General features: G+C 33.9%; 4 protein-coding genes across 12 annotated transcripts in view; 2 read left to right on the top strand and 2 right to left on the bottom strand.

The window, feature by feature from the left end:
- LOC123673894 (ATP-dependent translocase ABCB1) overlaps positions 1-7,842 on the top strand; it is a 29,503-nt gene extending 21,661 nt beyond the window's left edge. For both annotated transcript variants that reach the window (XM_045608642.1, XM_045608641.1), the window contains exons 15-20: positions 155-358; positions 1,849-2,087; positions 3,354-3,513; positions 4,532-4,930; positions 6,291-6,437; positions 7,501-7,842. In XM_045608642.1, the coding sequence (XP_045464598.1) occupies positions 155-358; positions 1,849-2,087; positions 3,354-3,513; positions 4,532-4,930; positions 6,291-6,437; positions 7,501-7,692 (1,341 nt within the window). In that variant the 3' untranslated portion in view covers positions 7,693-7,842. The remainder of the gene's footprint in view (positions 1-154; positions 359-1,848; positions 2,088-3,353; positions 3,514-4,531; positions 4,931-6,290; positions 6,438-7,500) is intronic.
- Positions 7,750-15,140, bottom strand: LOC123673896 (alpha-latrocrustotoxin-Lt1a-like). Of its 2 annotated transcripts, none has more exons than XM_045608649.1 (6): positions 14,868-15,140; positions 14,624-14,809; positions 12,064-12,156; positions 11,235-11,286; positions 10,114-10,383; positions 7,750-7,906 (listed from the first exon to the last, which is right to left on the bottom strand). In XM_045608649.1, the coding sequence occupies exons 1-6, from the start codon at positions 14,931-14,933 to the stop codon at positions 7,839-7,841; spliced, it is 735 nt and encodes a 244-aa protein (XP_045464605.1). In that variant the 5' UTR covers positions 14,934-15,140; the 3' UTR covers positions 7,750-7,838. The 2 variants fall into 2 exon arrangements, with proteins under 2 accessions (XP_045464605.1, XP_045464606.1); XM_045608650.1 differs by having other exon boundaries at positions 14,624-14,778.
- Positions 15,141-15,220: 80 nt separating this feature from the next.
- On the top strand, positions 15,221-19,925 carry LOC123673895 (serine/threonine-protein phosphatase 6 regulatory ankyrin repeat subunit C-like). Of its 7 annotated transcripts, none has more exons than XR_006746562.1 (6): positions 15,221-15,609; positions 15,665-15,725; positions 15,785-16,076; positions 16,170-16,719; positions 16,774-17,108; positions 17,167-18,040. XR_006746562.1 is itself a non-coding variant. In XM_045608645.1 (6 exons), the coding sequence occupies exons 4-6, from the start codon at positions 16,568-16,570 to the stop codon at positions 18,359-18,361; spliced, it is 936 nt and encodes a 311-aa protein (XP_045464601.1). In that variant the 5' UTR covers positions 15,225-15,609; positions 15,665-15,725; positions 15,785-15,944; positions 16,170-16,567; the 3' UTR covers positions 18,362-19,925. The 7 variants fall into 7 exon arrangements, 6 of the variants coding, with proteins under 6 accessions (XP_045464601.1, XP_045464599.1, XP_045464600.1 ...); XM_045608645.1 differs by adding an exon at positions 18,272-19,925 and having other exon boundaries at positions 15,225-15,609; positions 15,785-15,944; positions 16,774-17,467; XM_045608643.1 differs by adding an exon at positions 18,272-19,925 and having other exon boundaries at positions 15,225-15,609; positions 16,774-17,467.
- Positions 19,926-20,619: 694 nt separating this feature from the next.
- LOC123672178 lies at positions 20,620-27,392 on the bottom strand. Its single transcript, XM_045606181.1, has 3 exons — positions 27,028-27,392; positions 25,090-25,376; positions 20,620-20,705 (listed from the first exon to the last, which is right to left on the bottom strand). The coding sequence occupies exons 1-3, from the start codon at positions 27,240-27,242 to the stop codon at positions 20,620-20,622; spliced, it is 588 nt and encodes a 195-aa protein (XP_045462137.1). The 5' UTR covers positions 27,243-27,392.
- Between the last annotated feature and the right edge of the window lie 460 nt (positions 27,393-27,852).

Genomic DNA, 27,852 nt, shown 5'->3' with positions numbered 1-27,852 from the left:
ACCCTCGAATTTTGGAAAAAAAACGGTGGAAGCAAAGTTGTACACCTATGTACCCTGTATTTTTTCTCTATATCTTTTCGTTTTATTTTGACTTTACATCATGGTCTGGAAGGGTCAATTAACATTATTATTAATTATCATTTCATCTTTCAAGGCAACAGGTCAACGTTTAGGCACTATCGTGAATTCTATGGCTACCCTGGTTGTTTCCATTGCTTTATCTCTTTACTATTCTTGGCAACTTGGCCTGGTAACCCTTATTTTCACACCATTCATGTTACTGGCTATATTCCTGCAGAACAGGCTGAGTGGAAGAGAAAACAGCTCGAGTATGAAGTCAGCAGAAAAATCAACGAAGGTGAGAAAATTTTTCACTTGATCGTGCTAAAAAAAACCTTATTATTTTTGCTGCATCAACTTCAATGAATACCAATTATACAAAAACACGAGTCATTACTAACTATTGGTTTATATTGTAGAGAATAACAGACCAATTGAAAAGTCCCCGTTCTACCTTAGTAAAACACATTTTTTGGCAAAATTCGATTTTATTATTCAATGTAGTTGCCTTTGAGGGTTATACAAGGATTATAGCGATCTTCCAACGTTTCGATACCATTTTTGTAGTACGATTTGTCTTTCGCTTCAAAATAGGTCTCAGTTTCGGCGATTACTTCTTCATTGACGCTAAATTTCTATCCAGTGAGCATTCTTTTGGGGTCGCCAGATCTGGCGAATACGATGAATGCAGAAGCAATTCGAAGCCCAATTCATGCAATTTTGCCATTGTTTTCATTGATTTGTGACACGGCGCATTGTCTTGATGAAACAGCATCTTTCTCTTCAAATGTGGCCGTTTTTTAACGATTTTATCCTTCAAACGATCCAATTACGCTATATAATAATCGCTGTTGATGGTCTGGCTATTTTGGAGGCAATCAATGAATATTATAACTACGCATCCCAATATACTGATGCCATAACTTTGCCAGCAGACTGTTGTGTTTTTCCTCGCTTTGGATACGGTTCATCGTGTGCAGTCCACTCAGCTGACTGTCGATTGGACTCCGGAGTGAAATTATGGAGCCATGTTTCATCCATTGTCATATATCGATACAAAAATTCAGGTTTATTGCACTTGAACATCTTCAAACACTGCTCAGAATCATTAACACGTTGTTGCTTTTGATCGATTGTGAGCTTGCGCGGCACCATTTCTGCACACAGCTTTCTCATTTACAAATATTAGTGAATGATATGATGTACACGTTCAGATGATATCTTCACAATCTCTACTATCTCGTTCAACTTCACTTTACGTTCATTCAAAATTATTTTGTGAACTATTTTTATTTTTTCTTCGGTGACAGCCTCTTTTGGGCGTCCGCTGCGTTCGCCGTCTTCGCTGCTCATTTCCCCACGTTTAAACTCAGCATACCAATCGATGATGGTTGATTTTTCTGGTGCAGACTCCAGAAATTCTTCATCAAGCCAAGATTTTGCTTCAACTGTATTTTTTCCCTTCGAAAAGCAATATTTTAGCAGATCACGAAATTCTTTCCCTTCCATCTTTTTTCAAATAACACTCACAACGCAAAATCTCGCAAACTAATGGTCGGACTGCTGTCAAATCTTGAAATGTATCGTTTGAAGGTTGGTACTAACTAAAAATCATATGGTTCAATACTAGCACTGCCATCTGTGCATCAGACCGCGGACTTTTCAATTGGCCTAATTTATAGTGAGATACATATTTGCAGCATATAAATTCGATGCAAACATAATATAATCTTCTATTCTCTCAATTATTGGTGCATATACTACAGCGAAATAAATATTAAATTTCAGATTGCTGTAGAAGCTGTCAGCAACGTGAGAACAGTTGCTTCTTTAGGTGCAGAAGATGTATTTCATGATATATTCATGAGAGAATTGTATTCTCATCAGAGGAGGATAATAAGGAATTCTCATTTTAAAAGCGCTGTGTTTGGACTTGCAAGGGGTATCGTATTTTTCGCTTATGGCACAGCAATGTACTACGGGGGATATCTCATAAAAGATGGAATGCCTTATGACAATGTTTATAAGTAAGTTTTGTAGAAGATTGATATGTCAAATCAAATATCATTTGGTCTCGTATATATTGATTCGAAAGATTTTGAAAATTGAATATTTTCGATATACCTAATTTTGTGTTCCTCTTTTTCTGTTTTTACACTTGAAAAAACAGGTTTTTAATTGCAGTATTGAAAACATATTTAACATTTACAAAGTTTTATAATGGCTTCTCTTACGTTTAAAAGGGTTGCATATTATGCTAAAATGAAGTTATAAAATTTAAGAGAAAATTGAATGAACTAACTTAACTGAATGAATAAAGAGAATTCAAATCTCACCATAATTTATAAAATAAAATTTGTAGGTATACAAGTTTCATCGACTTCAAGTTAACTTCGACGGATGGTTTAAAATGTCACTTAACATTAGATCATAGAAATAACTTCCTATACTGAAATTGTTGTAACCACACTCAAATCTACAGAATCTTCAGACTCGTATAACAAATCGTTTTTTTACATAGTGTGAAAACCGATGATAAAGATTATGTGGATGGAAGTGTGGTTAGTACTCAGATTAATAAACATAGATAGAGGGAGCATAAGTCATTTTCAGTACGAAAATTCGCCAACATGAACTATCAAATTTGACATGAAGCGCACGGAACTGAAAACATATCAGTGATACGATATTTCATTCCATTCGCGAGTTTCTCCACAAAGAACGCACTTTTTATGTTACATAGTGAATCAACGTTTCATATTAACTCAAAATATATTGAAATAAATACCTAAATATATAAAAAATTCAGAATATGAATTTCAAGTGCGCCAAACGACTTGAAAAAACCGATGACACTAGGAGAGCAAAAGTTGCCAAACCTTGGATTTCAGCAGGTAGATACAGAAAATAATGAATATTCTGTTTACCATAAACTCGACAATAAGGAAAAATATCGGATTCCAAATATTCAAATTTGCATATTTAATCTGGAATCACTCAGATAAATATATTTCATTCGATATAATATACATTCATAACGATATAGTAAAATTGTGGATTTGAAAATATATCACAATCCGACAACGTAATCTAACCATGTTGGGGACATGTAAAAATTGCGTATACTCCCTCTATGTTTATTACTCTATGGATTACTACAACTTCAATACAATAATTCATAAAACTTCATAACTTCCTAAAATCAAAAGTCACAGATTTCTTATTGAATATTACTCCTCCTCTTCAAGCTGTAGTGATTAGTTAAAGATATTAACAAAAGTTTTTCTTTTTAGAGTATCCCAGGCACTTATTATGGGTACAGTGACCATTGCCAATGCTCTCTCATTCTCACCTAATTTACAGAAGGGTATAAACGCTGCTACCAAATCCCTCAAATTATTGAATCGTGTACCAAAAATAAAGGATGTTCCAAATGCGATTCAAAAGGAATGGGTGAGTGAAAAAAAAAATAAAAATTTTTAATTTCTCATTTGTTCTTAATAACTGTATGAAGTAATTCGATAGTCCACGGCCGGGTTTAGGGATGAAACAGTGAATTTACCGTTTCAGGAGCTTCTTTTGAGGGGCGGTTATTCGGCCCAGTTTGCTGGTCAATTTCATCCTTGATTCTTAAAAACAACATAAGATTATTCCGCTCCGTTTCATTTGTCAACCTTCCCTGGAATAAAATTTCCAAACTGCCTTTACTTAGCCGCCTGTATAATATAACTCATGACAGCTCAAGCAATATAAACAGAATTCTTTATTACCCTCATTGAAAGAGGGATAAAACCATTGTATATTCTACAAAGACGAAAATCAACACTACCTTCGCTTTCGAATTGTTTTAAAGCCGATATCTACACATTGAACTTATGGAAAATTCCTGCAATTTTGCATTCGAAACAAGTTACTGTTTAATGTCAAATGTTTTCAGTTTGTTTGATGTTTGATGCTTTTTCAGCAGGGTCTCCGAAAAATTATTTGCTTCAGGCGCCAAAATTACTAGCGCCGACTCAGCGAAAGTCAAAAATGCAAATTAAGTTAATTAATTTTAGCAATGGCATGACTTCGGCGATCTAAAGAAACTGTCCTTACAGACGGAACATTCCTTTTTACAGAAAAAAATTTTGAAATTCTATTCCAAACGTTTATTTAAGGTAAAAAAAATTACAGGGTGGCCTATCTGAAATAACAAAATTAATTATTATTCCGGAAAAATGAAAGATCTGACAACAATGTGAATACCAGCATGATATCATCAGCCATATCATAAGAACTTTGCCGAAGATCTAAAAATCGTTCTATCCATTTCCGAGATTAATGAGGCGTCCCAAACTTTAAACTCTGCATACTGGATGATTAACCATGATACATTCAAATTCTTATTTTGAAAAACTGAATAAAGCAGATGGAATTTAAATCGATAACAACCAAAACCAATTCTTCATTTTCATATCTTGTTTTCCAGAGAGAAGGAACCATAGATTATTCTCAAATATATTTCTCCTACCCAACAAGACCAGCGGTTCCAGTATTGAAAGGTTTGGACCTTACAATTCTTCAAGGCAAAACTGTAGCTTTGGTGGGATCTAGTGGTTGTGGAAAATCCACCCTGATTCAACTTCTGGAGAGATTTTACGACCCTAATTCAGGTTCTGTCAGCGTAGATAGGGAGGATTTGACAGAAATGAAGCTGACATCTTTGAGGTCACATCTTGGTATCGTATCTCAAGAACCGAATCTTTTCGATAGAACAATAGGAGAGAATATCGCATATGGAGATAATACGAGAGAGGTTTCGCAAGATGAAATCATAGAAGCAGCGAAAAAAGCTAATATTCATAATTTCATTGTATCGTTGCCATTGGTGAGTATTCCTTTTGATATTAAAAAGAAATTAACCAAAAATGACGATATGAAACAGAAATTCTTTAAATTGAGAATTTAATAAGTCGACACCAAACTCATTAGAGATGAATTCGATATTATTTGGTCAACTGATACATATCTTAATAGACATTAGGTACCGGGTTTTTCACCATAATTTGACCCCCCCTTTAACTTTGTTAAAAAGAGGTACAAAAAAATTTTTTCTACAAAAATTTCACGAAATCAACTGGTGTTTTTCAAAATGATTTCACAAAACGAAATATATACAGAGTAGGCAACATATTGATTGCAACTTCGTTTTTTCAAATGGAACATCCTGTATATTTTTCTATATTTGGCTATCTCTTTTTTTCCTGATTTCGAATATATAGCATATGTTTGGCCTATCTCTCTTATTCTGAGTACCACAGAGTGGTTGGCTGCGATAACTCAAAATGCCCTTTTTTCAGTTATCTCGTTGGCAACGATATGACATACGTTTTCCACTATAAATTGGAATTGGATGATTTGGATGCAACTCCATATATTCTCTCCTTGTAGCTTCTTTGTAATGCATATTCGATGAATAGTTTCATTCAATGACAAACGTATGTCATATATCGATGCCAACGAGATAACTCAAAAAAAAGCATTTTGAGTTATAGCAGCCTTCCACTTGAAAACAAATTACTCAGCTTGCCAGGTGGTTCTTAAAATTTGAAACTCCGTGATACTCAGAATAAGAGAGATAGGCAAAACATATATGTTATATTTTCGAAATCAGGGAGAAAAGAGCTAGCGAAATATAGGAAAATATACAGGGTGTTCCATTTGAAAAATTGAAGTTGCAATCAATATATTGCCCACTCTGATGTTTATATTTCGTTTTGTTAAATCATTTTGAAAAACACCAGTTGATTTCGTGAAACTTTTGTAGAAACATTTTTTTGTACCTCTTTTAGTAATAAAGTTAAAGGGGGGGTCAAATTATGGTGAAAAACCCGGTACATAGGTAACTACCAAACTACTTTTCAATCCAATAACAAACGAAAGGTTCAATAAATTCCAATAAAACTAATGTATCTAAAGCATTCTGCAATTGATTTTCTTGTACAATGTTGTCCAATAATACTCATCGTATAAACTATTATTGCATTTTCAAATTCTTCAATAGCTATATCAAGATATAACGGAAACATTTGAAAGATTCAAAATTACTTCCTAAGCAAAGACGAATTCTTGGTGCATACCTACCTACTTATCTTTGTAAATAGAGAATATTTAAGGAAATATATTCGATTGAGCAAAAAATAATATGGAACATCTACATTCGATATTACTCAAGAATATAATTTCAGGGTTATGACACAAGGTTAGGAGAAAAGGGTACCCAACTTTCTGGAGGTCAAAAACAAAGGGTGGCAATTGCGAGAGCCTTAATCAAAAATCCAAAAGTATTATTATTGGACGAAGCCACTTCAGCACTAGACACAGAAAGTGAAAAGGTAATGAGAAAATCATAGTATTAATCCCATTTTAGATTGGAGTTAATAAATAAACGAAAATTTTTTTTCGAATCGTTGGACTGAATGAAGATACTATGTGTCAACTCAAGTTACTAACTCGAATAAACTCAAATTGTGCTTAGTTCGAGTTAACTCGAGTTGAATTCTCCCTAATCGTGTTTGGACCTGCGGTAAATTAATAAATCAAGGAAAATCAATTGTTGTAGGTTAACGGTCATTATTGAGAATGAAAATCAATAAAATACCGTTCGAAATCTGTAAATTACTTCAGTAATTAGCAGTTACTTTGGTAATTAGCAGATATCTAGTCAAATATGATCGAGAATTGAGCGAAAGAGCGAGAGTGTGATTCGTTCGTTGATAAATGAGAAATAACTAGAGAAAAAAAAGATATAAATCATACAGGGTGTCCCGTAAACCCACGTCGACCCGGCTCCTGCAGATAGCTTAGGTCATGCCCGACCAGAGTATCCAAATTTGATTTCAGTAAAAGTCTTAGTTTTCGAGATATCCACAGTTTTATGAAAATCGTCAGAATCTACACCTTAGTCATTGTTCTAAGTACCACAGCTACAAATGTTGGTGTTCTGTGATTCTCCTTTCAATCGAAAATTACAGACGGATCAGCCTACCTAACACGACCAAAGATTTTCCCAAGGTATGCTCAGAAAAACGTTCCCACTATTTTATTTTTTCAAATATCGTCATTCAACTTTGATCGTTTCTGCTATAAAAAAATTGTATCAGACTAACTCGGCATGTTTCGCCAAAAGTAAAATTTCCGATAAAATATTATTTTCGGCTTGAAAAAAAGATATTGACATTTTAATGAAAATGAAACTCATTCTAGGATTTTCATTTAGTTTATATTGTTAAATTAAATGTTGAATTGCTTGTATTTGGCTTGACTCAAGTTATTAAGCCGAGTTGACACATGGTATCGTCAGCTCTTTTCAAAATCCACCAGATAGGAATTTTTGTCAAATTTACTTCTTAAAACTTTTCATTTTAATTAGTAGGTAATTTTAATTTTGTTTCGCAGGTTGTACAAGAAGCTTTAGATAAAGCCAGAGAAGGTAGAACATGCATAACGATAGCCCACAGATTGACAACTATCCAAGATGCAGATGTTATATGTTTAGTAAATAAGGGAAAAGTAGCTGAACTTGGTTCTCACGAAGAACTCATGCAGAGTAGGGGGTTGTATTACCAGTTATACTCATTACAAGGTTGATTCCTCAAACCCATTTCGTTCCTAATTGTACAAAAGTCACAATTCAAACAACAGTGATTATACATTTTTACTATTTATAATATTATTTTTGTTCTTCTTAAGTATTTGTATGTTAGATTATGTTTTCGAATTAAAAAAATATTAAATCAATTCGGAGCTATCATTCTTCTTCTATTCTCCCAGGTAGAAATCGTTGATGCAACATCGAGATGCCCTGAAAAAAAATTTACAAAATTTCAATATACCACGAAATGAATTACACTGCGCAAAATTATGGAAATCTCAAATTTATTCTACAACTGAAGGTGTTCTCAATGATAATAATTATTTTTATCAGAATTATGCATGCATATGTTATCCACTTTCAACGTTTTTCTTCAATACAGATGTTTTTTTCCCAGCAGGAATAAAAAAAGATGAGATTATCAGATTTTGAATGTATTGGCTCCATTCTGAAATCAGTTGTTCTCGATCAATTCTAGTAATCAATAGTTTTTCTTTCGTTTGATTTTCTACACTCGATCGCTATGCAACGCGAAACACGCAATTTGACCCAAGAGGAATGTGCCCGAACAGTAGTTTTGCGAGAAGAAGGGTGGACATACACAAGAATTGCAGAAAGGTTTGGAGTTTCCCATACAAGTGAGTCCAGAATATTGCAGCGATTCAGGGAGACAGGTATGAATGTCCGAAGACCAGGACAGGGTAGACCACGGGTAACAACTGCCATTCAAGAACGTTACTTGAGAATTACTCCGTTGAGACAAATGTTTGCAACCGCTCGCCTGCTTCAAAATCAGCCTAAGCAAACTCATGGGGTGCAAATTAGCACTCAGACAATAAGAAATCGCCTCAGAGAATATGATTTAAGGCCTCGTGTCGCGGCAAGAGGCCCAGCTCTTACCCCAGCCCATCGAAGGGAGCGTTTGGATTTTGCGAGAGAGCATATCCATTGGGGAGAGACTGATTGGGAAAGGGTTCTCTTCACAGATGAGTCTAGATTCTGCCTCTACCATTGTGATCGACGTTCCCTTGTATACAATTTCCTGAATACTACTAGTTTCGGGGGAGGATCGATTATGGTTTGGGGTGGAATATCTTTGACTGCTCGCACAGACCTAGTGGTCGTTGATAATGGAGCTGTGAATGCTGATAGGTATATAAGGAACATTCTTGAAGAGCATGTAGTGCCATTTGCCCTATACATTGGTGAAAATTTCATTTTTATGGACGATAATGCCAGACCCCATCGTGCGCGCATCGTTCAGGAGTACCTTGAAGATGTTGAAGTCTCTCGAATGGAATGGCCAGCAAGAAGTCCAGATCTCAATCCGATTGAGCAGGTTTGGGACAACCTCAATAGAAGGCTGAGAAGTTCAGAAAATCATCCAACTACTCTTAATGACTTAGGAATCCAACTCAGAGAAATCTGGGAAGGATTAGATCAGAACATTTTAAGATCACTCATTTTGAGTATGAACCGTCGTTGCCGAGCTGTAATTAACGCAAGGGGTGGAAATACCAAGTATTAAATCACTTATCAGCATTCCAGTATTTTGAAAATTGTTTATTTCTCTTCTTTCACATAAGATTCGGTGAAATCCTGAATTTTTCTTCCATTTAATGTATCTTGTTTCGTTCAAAACCTTCCCGAGAGAACATAAAAAATAAGTTATTAAGTCAATGTAGAGTTAACTTTCATTAAAATTGAGATTTTCAGAATGTGCGTTAATTTTTTTGCGCAGTGTATTTCACACAATTTGATACAAAGTTAATTGTGCATTAGAAGTTAAAAAAATTTTAATAATTCATTTTAGATTTCGGAACGAATAATGACGGATGAAAATGAAAAAAATAAAAAATCACTGACGTGAATCGAGTAGCATTTACGCGCTTGTTCCAACTTGTATTCATCTATTCTTCCCACGAAACTATCCATATTAATTAATATAATTAATTCAGTTTACTGAAGTGAAAACTTCCTGGTCTGTATCAACATCACTTGTTGTGATAATTCCAATAGAAACCATCACTTTTTTGGAAAATTTTAAAGGAAATTGAAAAGCATATAAAAAAATAAGAAATACATACTTGGAAGCACTGACGCAGCTAGGGAGAGAGGGCACTTGGTTATGCCACAAAGATATCAACAATTAAACAAATTTTCTTTGTCTGAGATTATAGAGGTCACCGGATCTAAGTGTCAATATATTCGGAGGTTGAGTGGCAACTTTAACCAATCCGACAATGGTGAAACACAATTTTAGTGATATCTGTCGGATAAGTTATGACTAGGCTAACCGGGACATTAACTGGAGGTGGTGAAACAGGCCCTTGAGATTTGTATATACATGCATAGTATAGTTCTTTATACTATGATACATGCTTAGGTGTTACTTTTTTAACTAGTTCAATATTTACCTTGCTTAGAAGCTAATTCAACAGGAGACGGTGATACTCTTGTATTGGCTCCTTTTTCCAGAAGCCATTTCACAAGTGTCCTATGACCAAAGCAAGCCGCAAGGTGAAGGGGAGTGTATCCATTGGAGTTTGGTTCGTTCACATCGCACCCAGCGTAAAAAAGTTCCCTTATACAGGATGCATCTACACTGAAAGGATTGTTGATCAGATGACAAATCGCCAGGTAGAAGGGAGTCTCTCCACGATTTGTTTTAGACTTAATGTCAGCATCTAAAAAAATAATAGAATAATAATCATAATACGAACAACTCTCTTTTTTTATTTATAAATTAAGAAAATTAAGTTTATTTCCTAACAATACAAGGGTGCTGAGGTGGCATAATAAATATATCTTCACAGTACCTACATATGTACATTGATGTCTGTTTTACGTGAATAGTTCACTTGTGCAAACAAGTTATATCCTGACGTTTGTCACAGTTTAATTATGTAGATACCACTATATTATCAATAATACTTATTGTCTAACGGCAATTGGTTTGAATGTAACACCCTGTAGTTTTTTACATTTTAAGATTAATAAAAATGAGCTGTTTCCAAACATGTTTGGTACTTGTGGTCTAGCAGACAGAATATGAAAGAAATTATTTCTTATTTTATACATTTTTATAAATCTAAAAAACTACAGGGTGTTACATTCAAACCAATTGCCGCTAGACAATAAGTAATTTTGATAATATTGTTAATTTAACTAATAAAGAATGTTACGCATTACTTTATGAGCACACACAAAACTATTGTATTTTTGTCCACCCTATACCAATTGGAATCAACATGTGATACATTTTCGGAATCAGCCCAGCTAGAGTAATCGGAAAATTGAGCCAAAATGGGGATGTTCCATTTAAAAAAATGACGGTGACGTCATTACTCGAAAGTAATTCACCCTGTATATTAGATTATTATTTGAAAATACGGTAAATTAAAATAAAAAATCGACGTGTTTCAGGATTATTTCTTAAAATGGTCTGTTTAGCTAAAAATGAATTTGTTCCATACTTTTCGGACACATAGTGTATATATGGTTTATGTTAAATATGTATAATAGAATAGTTACTTACTAATATGAAGCATATATTTCACCAGAAGTGTATTACCATGATAACAGGCAATCTGTAACATAAAATTATGGAATCTGGAATTATCAGAATTTTCGAAATCCAAGGTCAAATTCAGTTCTGTCCGTCCGACCGTAAAAACTTTAGAACGGAAAAAAAACTAAAGATTTGAAATTTTCAAAATGGGTTCGGATTTTCAATGCCGCGGTTCGTTAAAATGCAAAACAACTAGTGGTTTCATGAATATAGCCGTTAGAAATTTTGTTTTCCTGATTATTTCTAAATTACGATTTTGGTCGAGATAAATTTGGCTATATGTATTGTAACGAATTCGCAAGCCCTACGCCACTGCCTCTTTCTAGAAGGTACCGGACGCACCGAGAGCTCGATAGAAAGATCAAGACGCTTCTAGAGAGAGATGCGAGCGGTATATAACCAATCGAAGCCGCAGAGCAGGGCATTGCGACAGAAACGGCGGTCAGTGCCGTACACTCAATTAGATATAAGTTGTAGAAATAAATTAATGTAGTAGTGAAAATAAATTAGTGTAATAGTTGAAATAAATCATCTATAAATAGTTATTTATAGTTGTGTACCTGAAATAAATTAGTGTTAGTCAGAATCATCGATTTAATTAACCGAAAAATGTTACAGTATCAAACTGCTCTAGTAAGAACGTATATATTTCTTCAAACTATCGCAGTGTTTCGTCTGACTGTGCGAGAGCTTTGAGTTTTCATGTTTTCCATCTTCTCCAGATGGGCAGATAACTTGGGCATGATTATAATGCTTTATACAAATCGGTTTCGAGTTCATCGGGAGCTTCACTTACCAGAAATGGTGTATAGTTGAGACTACCCAACTGTGAATTAACATAATTAGGTTTCTTCTGAAGTAGTTGTATTGCTTCTATTGTATTACAGGACTGCAACATAAAAGAGTTATAAACAAAAAAGTTATTCGTATATACATTTATATAACAAAATCTAGTCGCCTAGGTCTTTTTGCGAGTTCATCAATAAGTTCATCTTCGGAAAATCAATTAGATTGATTCCTCATGATTACAATACACCAGGAACTTCTAAAGGATCATTATCCTATCTATTGAAATTCTTTCAACACTGCCTCAGGGACAAGGCATTACAAAGCCAAAAGCTATCAAATGCAATTGTCGCTTAACGCGTTAACGCCTAATTTTGATGAAATCATCAAGGCTAAGACACCCAAGAAGAAGAAACATGAAGTTACTACAACATTATTCAATGATAAAAAACGCCGGTGATAAAAAAACACAAGACCTTTGAAAAATAAAAAAGTTGTTGACGTAGAAGAATCGAACACTGAACCGTTTCAAATTGATAAAAAAATGAGGATGAAGATGACTGCCCCCGCAATTATTGTAATGATTATTGTAATGGTTTTTTTCGTTCCAAACCTGGTGAGTCCATAAAAATTTCAAATTTGACATCTATGTAGCAATATTCTATGGATCTATGGAACATAAAAGTTTCGAAAAACATGTGGAATAGATAGAAGAAAGATTTCATATCTCTATGGTTAAAAAAAGTTGTTTTGCAATTTTTCAGAAAGAACGCAAAATTTCACGGAAATCGGAAGCATTTACATTTAAAAAATTATATTTTGAGGCCAAAATATAAGGTGTGTGAATAAGTCTTTCCCGTTTTTTTTTCAAATTTTGAGCCTTTATTGTGAAAAAATGGTTACAAATGAATTATTGAAAGTATTGGCCATCGCTAGCTACAACTTTTCCCCATCTTTCTGGCAACATACGAATCCCGTTGCGAAAAAATTCGACCGGTTTGGCCTCTATCCAGTCATCCACCCATTTTTTGGCTTCCTCGTAGGAATGGAAGTGCTGGTCAGCCAGGCCATGCGTCATCGATCTGAAGAGATGGTAATCAGACGGAGCAATGTCTGGACTATACGGCGGGTGGGGTAGGACTTCCCATTTGAGCGTTTCTAAGTATGTTTTCACCGGCTGTGCAACATGTGGGCGAGCATTGTCATGTTGCAAAATAACTTTGTCGTGCCTGTCGGAGTATTGTGGCCGTTTTTCTCGCAGTGCGCGGCTCAAACGCATCAATTGTCGTCGATAGACCTCGCCTGTGATCCTTTCATTCGGTTTCAGAAGCTCATAGTAAACCACACCTAGCTGGTCCCACCATATACAGAGCATGAGCTTGGCGCCATGAATATTTGGCTTGGCCGTCGATGATGATGCATGGCCGGGTAGTCCCCATGATTTTCTTCGCTTCTGATTATCGTAACGGATCCACTTTTCATCGCCAGTCACGATACGATGCAGAAAACCCTTTCTTTTATGTCGCTGAAGCAGCTGTTCGCAAGTGAAAAAACGCCGTTCGACGTCTCTCAGCTTCAGTTCGTACGGCACCCAATTTCCTTGCTTTTGGATCATTCCCATGGCTTTCAAACGCTTGGAAATAGTTGTTCGGTCAACTCCCAATGCTTCAGCAAATTCTTCTTGCATTTGACACGAATCTTCATCAAGCAAAGTCGCCAATTCTTGATCTTCAAAGATTTGCGGCCGCCCGGAACGCTCCTTGTCTTCCACGTCGAAATCGCCACTTTTGAAGCGTCGAAACCATCCGCGAACACTTGAATCATCGACACAACCTTCTCCATAAGCTTCCTGAAGCAACCGATGCGCCTCGGCTGCAGATTTCTTCAAATTGAACCAATAAAGAGAAACTTCCCGCAAATGACGTTGACTCGGCTCAAATTTCGACATTTTCACGATTTCAAAAATTTATGATGCGAAAAAATTTCAACTAATGTGTTAGTGTGGAATTGTTGACAGATGAATAAGCTTTGATTATGACATATGTAACCATTAAATACTCGCACAGTATTGGTGGCGCCATCTCTTACAAAAAACGGGAAAGACTTATTCACACACCTTATATGATAAATATCATTGTGAAAGTCACAGGACTTTTGTGCTTTTTAATGTTACCAGTACGGTGATGTACCTAGTACCTACGGAAATAATTTCGTAGTAATTATGAAAGTTCAGTAAAATAATTAATTGGAATACACTGATATCAAGTTTTCCCATCAATTCGTATTCTTACCTTACCTATTATATTATTATAGAACTAATGGATATGCCTTAGGTACTAGTTTCGATATATGTAGAATACCTAGCACTTATGTGTGAAAAAGCTCCTAGATCCTAGTTGTAAGTATGTCGAATATAAAACGAAGTGGAACATTGAACAAAACGATTATTGTATACGAGTTTCTGTAATGGTCGTTAAGTTTCATTCATTTTCAATAACTGATCATTGACTATGGCTTAGTATTCGTCATTAAAAATATTCGCATAATGCTGATCATCTTATATATGTTACCTCGATAGCGGAGAAAATTCTTCTCAGAAGATTCTCATCCACGAACTCTTTTTTAACAATGGTCTTCACGAAAATTTCAAAAACCCACATGACTGCCAATGTTATCAGACATACGCTCCAAATTGAGAACACTAATGCACTTCCAGATGTCATAGCTGAAAAACTCTCAATTAATAACGTCAGGCTCTGTAAATCAAAAGACAAATTAATTTGAATCATTACGAATAAAACATATCGAAACTACCTGTATAAATAATTTGTCCATAAGGAAAATAATAATCTCAACGAAATTGTGCTCATAAAATTGCATAGAAAAAATAGTTCGCGAAAAACTGTCATTTCTTAACACAGATCAATGTATGTATAAGGAAGCAAAAATGATTTGTAATTTAAATTTCATGGTTTGTGTTTTTTTTAATACATTTTCCCCGAAATATTGGTTAGTTGTTGAGTGATTTGTATCATATGCGTCAATATGATTGATTGAAATTTGTTTAAGGGGAATAGTTAAAGGTATAGGTACCTATTTATTATAACATTTAATTATCACCACAGATTACGGATATCCGTAATCTGTGATTATCACTGTACCGACCGATGGCGGGAAATGGTGGAATACTAATTTCTATGAAATACTTTAAATACCTGATTAATTTTTCGATCTGGCAACATAGCTGCCATTTTAACGTATTTTGTAGAGTATGGCCATATATGCGCAAGTCTTTACTCAAAACACGTCGTTCAGAAACTTTCTCTGACAAATGTCATTTAAACAAGTAAACAAATTTATAGGTTAAATTATATTTGTACACAATGATATGATAACATTATTTTATATCTTGAATTGTTGCTATCGTAAATGTATAATATAACAAAAGTAAGAGAAATTGCCGGTCGCTGTAGTCTGTATTTTTCATTGGTTTCTGGTCTGGTCTATTATTATGGTTTCTCTTTCAGTTCGGTCTGCCTACTTTATAGCCAGTAAAGTAAGTTGAACAAACATTTTAGTTGTGTCTTCAAAATATAGTTAATTTATTTTAGCATTATATATACCATGGATCCTATAGATGAAATTATAAAGTTCTCTTGGGAACTTATGAATGTGAGTGAGTGAACTGATACATTTTGAATAATCGTGTAATATCTTGATACTATTTTTAGATGAGTGAAGGAGAGTCTTCCTGTGAAAATGGCGAGTTGGTAGCCCATGAACTAGCAAATGACCGTAGACAGAAACCTGTGAGAATTGAAAATTATTTGTTCCATACTGTACCCAATCTCACAGCAGAACAATTCAGGATGCATTTCAGAATGAATATAGGTACATTTGAAAAAGTATTAGCAGCTGTTGGTCAAACTTGATGAACATTCACTCAGATGGCAGACCTACTGTTGAGCCAAAAAAACAATTATTGAGTGTTATTTGGCTTCTAGCTACACCTGATTGGTTTAGGTAAGCAACTACAGCAACAGTTTAATGTTTCATTGATTTGTATTGAAGTTGAATATAAAATGGTTGGTATTATAACTGAAAAACATTTTTTAGGTCTGTTGGAGAGAGATTCGATATGGCAAAATCCACTCTTTTCAATTCTTTCATCAGAGTTATCTATGTGCTGAATAATATAGCGCCAATGATAATTAAATGGCCATCGGGAGAATGCTGAAGTGAAGGAGAGTTTTTCACTAACTGGCCTTGATTCATGCCTAGGTATGATAGATGGCAGTTATATACTAATAAAAGGACCCAGAATTTTATGTTTGTCGTAAAAAATTTCACGCAATCACTCTACAAGCAATCTGTGATCACAAGCTTAAGTTCATCGATTGTTATGCTGAACATCCAGCTTCTATGAATGACTGCCGGATATTTAAGAAGTCAGATAGATAGAAATATTTGATATTATATTTCTATAAATATCTTCTTAAAGAAGCTTTGATTTTATGCAGACGTTTGAAGTTGGAACACTAAAAAGCCGATCAAATCTCTTGTGGAGTAACGATAACATTTGTAGAAAGAGATCTGATTGGAAGGTACCTGGATTTTATGAATTTTATGAAGCATTCAAAAATATTTTTTGTTTTTCAACAAATAGGTAATTCTCATTCTCATATACATATATAATATAATATAACATATATTTTCTCAGGTCAGACATTAAAGACATACCCAAGGGCATCGACGATGAAGTGGACAAGGATGGAAACACCATGCTCCATCTAGCGGTACTAAGGAACGACGAATCGATGGTCTCATGTATGCTAATCAAGAAGGCCGACCCTAACAAATGGAACTACTTAGGAAACACTCCTGTGCACCTAGCAGTTTCACATGGAAGGATAGAAATCCTCCGTAAACTAGTAGCGTTCGGAGGGAACTTAAACATGAACGGTAACAAAGCATTGCTGCCTGTGGAGATGATACCGCTATCCGCCGACAAAACCAGCATGCAAGCAATCCTAGCTTTTGGACTGAACATGAAAAGTAAAAACTATAAAGGTGACACATTCCTATTACACTATCTCAAGAAATACCCTGATAGGATCAACGACATCAGAAGACTCCTCGACAATGGCTGCGATCCCAAAGCTACAGATCGCGCTGGTAGAAATGGTCTTTTCATCGTGACTGCCCTTCGCTCGAATCGGCAAAAGGTGGAACTTGCCAGAATGCTGCTTGACTATGGGGAAAGAGCGGACGCACCAATGCTGCACAGGATAGTCATGGAGTTAACACCTGAGGATATCGGACAAGAAAGCGAGGATATCTTGGGCGTCTTCTACCACAACAAGAATCGTATGGCCCGAAGGAGTCCATACGATACCCTTAGCTGTTCCAACATGGTCAGTCAGTCAGATATTTATAGAAATATAATATCAAACCCTATTCAATACTTTCCAGTTGAATTATGATCATGTATGTATTTTTTGAAATTTTCCTCCATTTGAATATTTGCTGGCAACGCATTGAAGAATCTCAGGCATATATCTGCTAGTTTTTTCGTATAAGTATGATAACTATAAATATAAAGCACCTTTCATCATAACTGATCAGCATTTTGTCATATCATTATTCATGTTGCCTCCAAAATTGTGTATATATTGCAGGGGTTCAATCACCAACAAGCACTGTTTTCGACCTCCAACTAGAATTTTTGAATGGGATAAAGCAATTGAAGCTGTTCATTCCAGCAAATATTAATGTGAACAGTAAAATATGTTGGGACCATATCAGTGAGGTCAATTTTTTCAATACACCTAAAACAAGACTTTTACCTTCAACCCTGCCAGATTTTCCAAATTATGCACTGCTTTCAGATCAGAATAATTCAATTAATTGTGTGCCGAGTACTAGTTTAACAGATTCAAGTTCAGATAGCATCAGAAATAACCAACCGAATACTGATACTGTTTCCCTTTTTGTGAAGAAAAAACCAGGCATTTTAAGTCAAATTAATATCAAGGAAGAGAGTCATTTAACAAAGAGAATTTTTTTTTATATTAGTACCTAAATGTCAAAGAGAGCAGTTGTGTCGATTTAAGAAAACGGACCTATATTTTCACTTCATATTGTTCTATTGCCATCACCTTATATACTTTCAATAAAAGTCTCTTCAGGATTACCATTAATTTTTCACTTTGTTCCAGGTTTCAAAAGGATTATTTTGGAGTTCTGCCAAAGAATTGAAGATTCCAATTCTAAATCAATCCTTCGATTTCCTGGATTTTTGTGAGTAATCACAAAAATAATTATTTTATTGTCAATCTTCAAATGAAATGTTTCCTTCTTTGATAGTTAAGTGGTACAATACGATATATATAATTTGATTCAATTATTTCATTAAATTCTGTTCACAAATATCAATTTGTATAATTATGTGCAATAAAAAGAATGTCAAAATTTGTTGAGTATTATTACTTAAGTAAAAATTAAGTTGGATGCAAAATCTCACTGAAATATTGAAAAAACTGTAATTGGTATTACAGTTTTTTCACAATTTTCGGTGCAGGTTTTCATTCAAATTGTGAGTCGTTTCGAATTATGAAATAATAAGGAGCCAAATACGCAGAATCAACATCATTAATTCCATTCCCTGCCCATTAGGTCGCCACAATCACGCTTATTTATTTTACCGTTGAGTCGTCACTCTTTCTCTCCTTTCTCTATGGGTTTAGTTGTTAGGAATGGTGCATAAGGTGCTTGAAGAGTTGAAATGGAAATGTTAATGTACATAATAAAACCCAGATTCAAAACATTCCTTGATTCATAACTAATCAACATCACAACATATTTCATCAGATTAAAGCATTCTCAATAGAATGTATTAGCCTGTGAAAGCAATATGCCTGAGCCTAGGGTCTCAGTGAGTAACTTATGGAAACCATATTTGAAGAAATCCATATCTTTCAAACCGGCTCGACATCTATTGCATCAATCAGTAAAACGAAAAAATCCGCTAGGCTCAAAAAAACCCGCAAGTCGGATAAAAATCCACCGATTAGCAACACTGGTATCCTAATAGCACTTACTATTTCGTCAGTCTATTTCCCAAAATATTTGGGCTACTTCTTCTGAAGACAACATATATAAAATTTTAAAAATATCATAAATTTTCTCTTGTGTTTTTATTTATTACAAATTTTGAATTCCCTAAAATTCAGTTAAACTTGTAGCTACATTATATCGAATGTAAATTTAATTATCTATGATATTTTTTATATAATATCAATCATAAAAACTCAGGAATAGAAATTAAAATATATTTTCTTTTAGATAACACTCAATGAAATTCACCTTTTTCTGGAAGAAATTTCAGATATCATGAAAATCCGTACCATACAGTTCCTAAATGTGAATCGTTTAGCTATTTCAATACAATTCTGATCCGAATATCTCAATATTTTTCTTTAAAAAAAATTAAATGTGAGTTATTCCCATAGCCATATTAAGATATTTCAATACTATTTTCATCTGAATAACTCAATATTTCTCATTAGAAACGCCTTATTCCCATAGCCATTTCAACAATCAAGTCATGCAAAAAACTCAGTATTTCTCAAAAAAAAAAATAAAAACGCGTTTTTCTCATAGTATATTCGCATGTGTTGCCATTAATTCAATGACTCCATCCTTCCCAACACCTCTCATTCTTTGATAGTCTCCAAAGCGATGAAAGTAGAAGCCACGTGAGGGCCATTCCATGTTGTTATATATAGGTCTATGGAAGAATCTGATCGCAGGTTAATATTCATCTTGGGAAATTCTTCATTCCATTGAAACTATGTAAGAAATGAGGTATATTTATTTATTACTGATTAATTAAAAACATTGTATTTTACGAGAGTTTATTCACTGTATATTGTTTACATAAGAAATCTACTAAAATAACTCATAAAATGGAAATTATTTCTTGAAAAAATTATGAAACTAGCTTGTTTTCATTTTCTTCTTGAGAAGACATACCGCCTGCTTCCTCTGGTCTATGTTTCCTGTGACGTGGATTGCCAGCTATCTCACCATTGCTTTGGTGGTCATCTAATGGGTCTTCTTCCGAGGGGTTTGTTGTCCCTGGTGATCTTTGCCATTCTGTCTAGGCTCCTTCTGTCCACATGCTGGTTCCATCTGACCACATCGTCCACTTGGCACTTCTCCCTTATAATATAATTTTTCTGTCTGTCCTCCAGTTTGTATCCCGTTATTGCTCTTAGGATCTTCATTTCAGTTGTTCGCAATACCCTCTTTGTTGTAGACATTTCGGCTATGGTCTCCGCTCCATTGATAGTTTTCATTTTGAAATATAATAATTCACCTATGTTCTATATTCAAGTTAAATCTCGATTTTGTAATATTAATCCTTACTAAGAAACAATTAACCACGCCACTGGAATGTTTACTGCACCTCTATTTGTCAATTTTGCGGGTTTGTTGTTTTCCTATCTCACTTCATCAGCTTACTGATGCAACTTATATGTCTTTTAAGAGTTTCTTACGAGCTTTAAAGATACTCACAGTGACATTTATATTCTTTTTCATTCAAATCGACAGAATCCATATTAATTTTGAGGTAAACTTTCCAGTTGGCTGCATAATCACATAAGTCATTCTTTTATGTTCAAATAGACAGAATCTATATGCTTTTCGAGGTCATTTCCTGATTCTATATGCTTTTTGAGGTTATTTTTCTGATTGGCTGCATACTCATGTAAGTAACATTTATGTTCTTTTTAATTCAAATGGACAGAATCTATATGCCTTTTGAGGTGAAACTTATGCTTGGCTGCATAATCACATAAGTGACATTTATGTTCTTTTTTATTCAAATGGACAGAATCCATATGAATTTTGAGGTAAACTTTCCGGTTGGCTGCATAATCACATAAGTGACATTTATGTTCTTTTTTATTCAAATGGACAGAATCTATATGCCTTTTGAGTTCATGTATCCGATTGGCTGCAAACTCACATAAGTGAAATTTATGTTCTTTTTTATTCAAATGGACAGAATCTATATGCATTTTGAGGACATGTTTCCGATTGGCTGCAAACTCACATAAGTGACATTTATGTTCTTTTTTATTCAAATGGACAGAATCTATATGCATTTTGAGGTTATTTATCTGATTGGCTGCGAACTCACATAAGTGACATTTATGTTCTTTTTTATTCAAATGGACAGAATCTATATGCCTTTTGAGTTCATGTTTCCGATTGGCTGCAAACTCACATAAGTGAAATTTATGTTCTTTTTTATTCAAATGGACAGAATCTATATGCATTTTGAGGACATGTTTCCGATTGGCTGCAAACTCACATAAGTGACATTTATGTTCTTTTTTATTCAAATGGACAGAATCTATATGCATTTTGAGGTTATTTATCTGATTGGCTGCGAACTCACATAAGTGACATTTATGTTCTTTTTTATTCAAATGGACAGAATCTATATGCCTTTTGAGTTCATGTATCCGATTGGCTGCAAACTCACATAAGTGAAATTTATGTTCTTTTTTATTCAAATGGACAGAATCTATATGCATTTTGAGGACATGTTTCCGATTGGCTGCAAACTCACATAAGTGACATTTATGTTCTTTTTTATTCAAATGGACAGAATCTATATGCATTTTGAGGTTATTTATCTGATTGGCTGCGAACTCACATAAGTGACATTTATGTTCTTTTTTATTCAAATGGACAGAATCTATATGCCTTTTGAGTTCATGTTTCCGATTGGCTGCAAACTCACATAAGTGACATTTATGTTCTTTTTTATTCAAATGGACAGAATCTATATGCCTTTTGAGTTCATGTTTCCGATTGGCTGCAAACTCACATAAGTGAAATTTATGTTCTTTTTTATTCAAATGGACAGAATCTATATGCATTTTGAGGACATGTTTCCGATTGGCTGCAAACTCACATAAGTGACATTTATGTTCTTTTTTATTCAAATGGACAGAATCTATATGCATTTTGAGGTTATTTATCTGATTGGCTGCGAACTCACATAAGTGACATTTATGTTCTTTTTTATTCAAATGGACAGAATCTATATGCCTTTTGAGTTCATGTATCCGATTGGCTGCAAACTCACATAAGTGAAATTTATGTTCTTTTTTATTCAAATGGACAGAATCTATATGCATTTTGAGGACATGTTTCCGATTGGCTGCAAACTCACATAAGTGACATTTATGTTCTTTTTTATTCAAATGGACAGAATCTATATGCATTTTGAGGTTATTTATCTGATTGGCTGCGAACTCACATAAGTGACATTTATGTTCTTTTTTATTCAAATGGACAGAATCTATATGCCTTTTGAGTTCATGTATCCGATTGGCTGCAAACTCACATAAGTGAAATTTATGTTCTTTTTTATTCAAATGGACAGAATCTATATGCCTTTTGAGTTCATGTTTCCGATTGGCTGCAAACTCACATAAGTGAAATTTATGTTCTTTTTTATTCAAATGGACAGAATCTATATGCATTTTGAGGACATGTTTCCGATTGGCTGCAAACTCACATAAGTGACATTTATGTTCTTTTTTATTCAAATGGACAGAATCTATATGCATTTTGAGGTTATTTATCTGATTGGCTGCGAACTCACATAAGTGACATTTATGTTCTTTTTTATTCAAATGGACAGAATCTATATGCATTTTGAGGACATGTTTCTGATTGGCTGCAAACTCACATAAGTGACATTTATGTTCTTTTTTATTCAAATGGACAGAATCTATATGCATTTTGAGGTTATTTTTCTGATTGGCTGCATACTCATGTAAGTAACATTTATGTTCTTTTTAATTCAAATGGACAGAATCTATATGCCTTTTGAGGTGAAACTTATGCTTGGCTGCATAATCACATAAGTGACATTTATGTTCTTTTTTATTCAAATGGACTGAATCTATATGCATTTTGAGGACATGTTTCCGATTGGCTGCAAACTCACATAAGTGACATTTATGTTCTTTTTTATTCAAATGGACAGAATCTATATGCATTTTGAGGTTATTTTTCTGATTGGCTGCATAATCACATAAGTGACATTTATGTTCTTTTTTATTCAAATGGACAGAATCTATATGCCTTTTGAGTTCATGTTTCCGATTGGCTGCAAACTCACATAAGTGACATTTATGTTCTTTTTTATTCAAATGGACAAAATCTATATGCATTTTGAGGACATGTTTCCGATTGGCTGCAAACTCACATAAGTGACATTTATGTTCTTTTTTATTCAAATGGACAGAATCTATATGCATTTTGAGGTTATTTTTCTGATTGGCTGCAAACTCACATAAGTGACATTTATGTTCTTTTTTATTCAAATGGACAGAATCTATATGCATTTTGAGGTTATTTTTCTGATCGGCTGCAAACTCACATAAGTGACATTTATGTTCTTTTTTATTCAAATGGACAGAATCTATATGCATTTTGAGGTTATTTTTCTGATTGGCTGCATACTCATGTAAGTAACATTTATGTTCTTTTTAATTCAAATGGACAGAATCTATATGCCTTTTGAGGTGAAACTTATGCTTGGCTGCATAATCACATAAGTGACATTTATGTTCTTTTTTATTCAAATGGACCGAATCCATATGAACTTTGAGGTAAACTTTCCGGTTGGCTGCATAATCACATAAGTGACATTTATGTTCTTTTTTATTCAAATGGACAGAATCTATATGCCTTTTGAGTTCATGTATCCGATTGGCTGCAAACTCACATAAGTGAAATTTATGTTCTTTTTTATTCAAATGGACAGAATCTATATGCCTTTTGAGTTCATGTTTCCGATTGGCTGCAAACTCACATAAGTGAAATTTATGTTCTTTTTTATTCAAATGGACAGAATCTATATGCATTTTGAGGACATGTTTCCGATTGGCTGCAAACTCACATAAGTGACATTTATGTTCTTTTTTATTCAAATGGACAGAATCTATATGCATTTTGAGGTTATTTATCTGATTGGCTGCGAACTCACATAAGTGACATTTATGTTCTTTTTTATTCAAATGGACAGAATCTATATGCATTTTGAGGACATGTTTCTGATTGGCTGCAAACTCACATAAGTGACATTTATGTTCTTTTTTATTCAAATGGACAGAATCTATATGCATTTTGAGGTTATTTTTCTGATTGGCTGCATACTCATGTAAGTAACATTTATGTTCTTTTTAATTCAAATGGACAGAATCTATATGCCTTTTGAGGTGAAACTTATGCTTGGCTGCATAATCACATAAGTGACATTTATGTTCTTTTTTATTCAAATGGACCGAATCCATATGAACTTTGAGGTAAACTTTCCGGTTGGCTGCATAATCACATAAGTGACATTTATGTTCTTTTTTATTCAAATGGACAGAATCTATATGCCTTTTGAGTTCATGTATCCGATTGGCTGCAAACTCACATAAGTGACATTTATGTTCTTTTTTATTCAAATGGACAAATTCTATATGTATTTTGAGGACATGTTTCTGATTGGCTGCAAACTCACATAAGTGACATTTATGTTCTTTTTTATTCAAATGGACTGAATCTATATGCATTTTGAGGACATGTTTCCGATTGGCTGCAAACTCACATAAGTGACATTTATGTTCTTTTTTATTCAAATGGACAGAATCTATATGCATTTTGAGGTTATTTTTCTGATTGGCTGCATAATCACATAAGTGACATTTATGTTCTTTTTTATTCAAATGGACAGAATCTATATGCCTTTTGAGTTCATGTTTCCGATTGGCTGCAAACTCACATAAGTGACATTTATGTTCTTTTTTATTCAAATGGACAAAATCTATATGCATTTTGAGGACATGTTTCCGATTGGCTGCAAACTCACATAAGTGACATTTATGTTCTTTTTTATTCAAATGGACAGAATCTATATGCATTTTGAGGTTATTTTTCTGATTGGCTGCAAACTCACATAAGTGACATTTATGTTCTTTTTTATTCAAATGGACAGAATCTATATGCATTTTGAGGTTATTTTTCTGATCGGCTGCAAACTCACATAAGTGACATTTATGTTCACTTTTATTCAAATGAACAGCATCTATATGCCCATCGACATTGCTTTTCTGGTTGAAAGCAAACTGTCCTCTTTCATATTCAAGAGACGATCTCATTCCATTCTCATCAGTGTAATGCTGAACAATATCCATGATTTCATTCTTATTATCCTGAGAGCTCCCTGATTGTGTGTACTGAAAACTAGAACCAAAAAAATAATTGTAACATTTTCAATTATAAGAGATTTGAAGATAAAACAATTTCAACAAAAACTGGAAAGGTATGGAAAATGGCTTTCCGTGAATTTGGCTGAATTTTTTATATGTTGTAGTTCTTGATGAAATGATCAGAAAAGTCCTCAGCCATAAAGCTCAAAAAATGGACAGTTTTCGAGATATGGAGCTTTAAAAATGGATTTTTTGCAATATTCGGGGTTTTTGTTCATCAATCAGGGAGCTCTCATTTCTGGTTTTGATGGAATTTGGATGTTCGGCGGCCAGAACCCGACTGAGAAATGATCTTCCTTGGGTATATTAGGCACCGCCATCGATAATTTTTTATACACTGCTCCACATTGGCTATGAAATGAGATACAAAATCCAAGATCTTCCATACATCTTTCCATGCCACAAGATGATCGTTGGCAAAATGAATGAGTAGATCAATCAAAAACAATATAATAATGAGAGTAACATTCATAACAATAATAACAATGATGATAATTTTGCCCTCGATTCGATTCATAATATTCTAAATGATTTCTTGCGATTGCTAATATAATTTTAAAAGTTTTTTGTTTATTATCATTATTGTTATTATTATTATGAATGTTACTCTCATTATTATATTGTTTTTGATTGATCTACTCATTCATTTTGCCAACGATCATATTATTAGATAGTATTCATTCGTATGTGTGAAGTTCAAAAAGTTCATAGAAAAAAAAATTATTTTCAAGAATTCGTGGGTTAATATCGGAAGTTCCATTTATAGTTAGCTTCCAACACTTGGACTTCTATCAAAACCAGAAATGAGAGCCAAATTCACGGAAAGCCATTTTCCCTACTAAACGTGCGGGGTCCTTTACATTCAAATGTCTTCTTCTAAAATATCGAATTTTCATAATGATATTTCAAAGGAATATTTCACAAAGTGTGACATCTTTGTAAAAAGTATTGTGCTTGACTACATTGATTTTCCTAGTTAGAGGATTTGAAATAGAAATTTCAATATCACATAATATAATCGATTAGACTTTATTTCATAGGAACTATTGAAATCTTCAAGATCTAATCTACACAATTTCAAAATAAATATATTTTGAAAATTAGTATCTTGTATCTGTGTATTCTAGTGTATTTGATTTATTGCGAAATAGAAAAAATAATATTGAACAGTTACTGCTAGCGCCGCAGTCTTCGAACTTCTCTACAGATCAGAAATGTCCCAGGTCAGCGGCACTTCTACTTATACCTCTTCAGGAGGAGAAGTACCTAAAAACCATGAAGATTCAAAGCGTAAAAGACGAAAGAAAAAGTCAACCAAAACGCCATAGATACAAAGAAAAAATCCCATAGTAATCCATAGTAACGAGTACCATTTTTTTCGTGTTATGTTCCGTTGTTCGTGTTTATCGATAAAAAGTATTTGGTGTATCTGAAAAGTCCTCGAAAGTAGTTCGAGGACGTGCGTTTTCCTTCACTAAGAACTAAAATATAATCAAATAATTAAACTTTCAAAATCGCAAAAACACGTCTACTTAACTGCAGAGACAATAAGCCATGTTCTTTCTAGAAATAAAATAAAGTTAAAATTTGGCCTACAGTATAAAGAAAAAATAATGAATGCTTACTCCAAGTCAAATGTGCTTCCTTTTTCATAGCTATCATCAGCTTCTCCCATTTCCATCTTTACTCTGTGATGATTATTTTCATCTAGGAAAATTTTTGAGTATGTTTCCATTTCTGTCTTCAACACTTCGTAAATTCTCAATTGTGAAAATAAATATGTACAATTACAAATCGAGAACTGTTTGTTTTGTATAATCTCTACTGTGTACGATAGCATGAAGCTTGTCTGTTTTCGCAGAGTAAAAAAGAAATATACCCACGAACCTAACAACGAAGAAATAACAACTCAGATACAGATTACAGAATCTGTGAATAACAACTTTACAACCATAGACAAATTAATCTAAAAAGGCCATAGAATTAATAAATTATTAGTTTAATGCATAGATCTAATATTAATGTGATATTAGGTCTATGGTTCAATGAAAAAGGCGAATTGGGATATGGAACCACTGATTCTTCTTCTTCTTCTTCTATCCTTTACTATGTGCTAGGTCGAATTCCATCCGCAGATCAAACAAATAGCCTAGACCACAGATTAGTTTTTGTTAGAACCATAGAACTTCAGAATAATCATAGACCTAATAGAGAGTTATTGCAACTAAGATTTGTTTACATACTTCAAATCTGGGATATTTTATCTGCGTATTAAAATCTTTCATTCTTTCCCTCCTCACAAATGGACTTACGGAAGACGTTTGCAGACGCAAGTTTTTTTATTATAGATGGCGCCATCTACCCTAAATTGCGGATTCCAGTCTTTTATAAAAAAAAAGAAGATGAAATTTTTGATGCTTGTACCACAGATTACTAGGTTAGTCTGTGCT

The sequence above is a fragment of the Harmonia axyridis genome, chromosome 2, assembly GCF_914767665.1.
Source record: "Harmonia axyridis chromosome 2, icHarAxyr1.1, whole genome shotgun sequence".
Taxonomy (NCBI): domain Eukaryota; kingdom Metazoa; phylum Arthropoda; class Insecta; order Coleoptera; family Coccinellidae; genus Harmonia; species Harmonia axyridis.
This window is presented reverse-complemented; position numbering and strand designations above follow the sequence as displayed.

Excerpts from the sequence above, each read along its gene's own strand:
- LOC123673896 (XM_045608649.1), bottom strand. The coding sequence starts at position 14,933 with ATGCAATTTTATGAGCACAATTTCGTTGAGATTATTATTTTCCTTATG. Across the intron at positions 12,157-14,623 it reads GAATTTTCTCCGCTATCGAG|TCCTGTAATACAATAGAAGC; the intron begins GTAACATATATA and ends TTTATGTTGCAG. Across the intron at positions 10,384-11,234 it reads GAAATATATGCTTCATATTA|ATGCTGACATTAAGTCTAAA; the intron begins GTAAGTAACTAT and ends TTATTTTTTTAG.
- LOC123673895 (XM_045608645.1), top strand. The coding sequence starts at position 16,568 with ATGCAGACGTTTGAAGTTGGAACACTAAAAAGCCGATCAAATCTCTTG. Across the intron at positions 16,720-16,773 it reads TTTTGTTTTTCAACAAATAG|GTCAGACATTAAAGACATAC; the intron begins GTAATTCTCATT and ends ATATTTTCTCAG. Across the intron at positions 17,468-18,271 it reads CCCTTAGCTGTTCCAACATG|GTTTCAAAAGGATTATTTTG; the intron begins GTCAGTCAGTCA and ends ACTTTGTTCCAG.
- LOC123672178 (XM_045606181.1), bottom strand. The coding sequence starts at position 27,242 with ATGCTATCGTACACAGTAGAGATTATACAAAACAAACAGTTCTCGATT. Across the intron at positions 25,377-27,027 it reads GGAAGCACATTTGACTTGGA|TTTTCAGTACACACAATCAG; the intron begins GTAAGCATTCAT and ends TTTTGGTTCTAG. Across the intron at positions 20,706-25,089 it reads AGAACATAAATGTCACTTAT|CCAACTGGAAAGTTTACCTC; the intron begins GTGAGTTTGCAG and ends GTGATTATGCAG.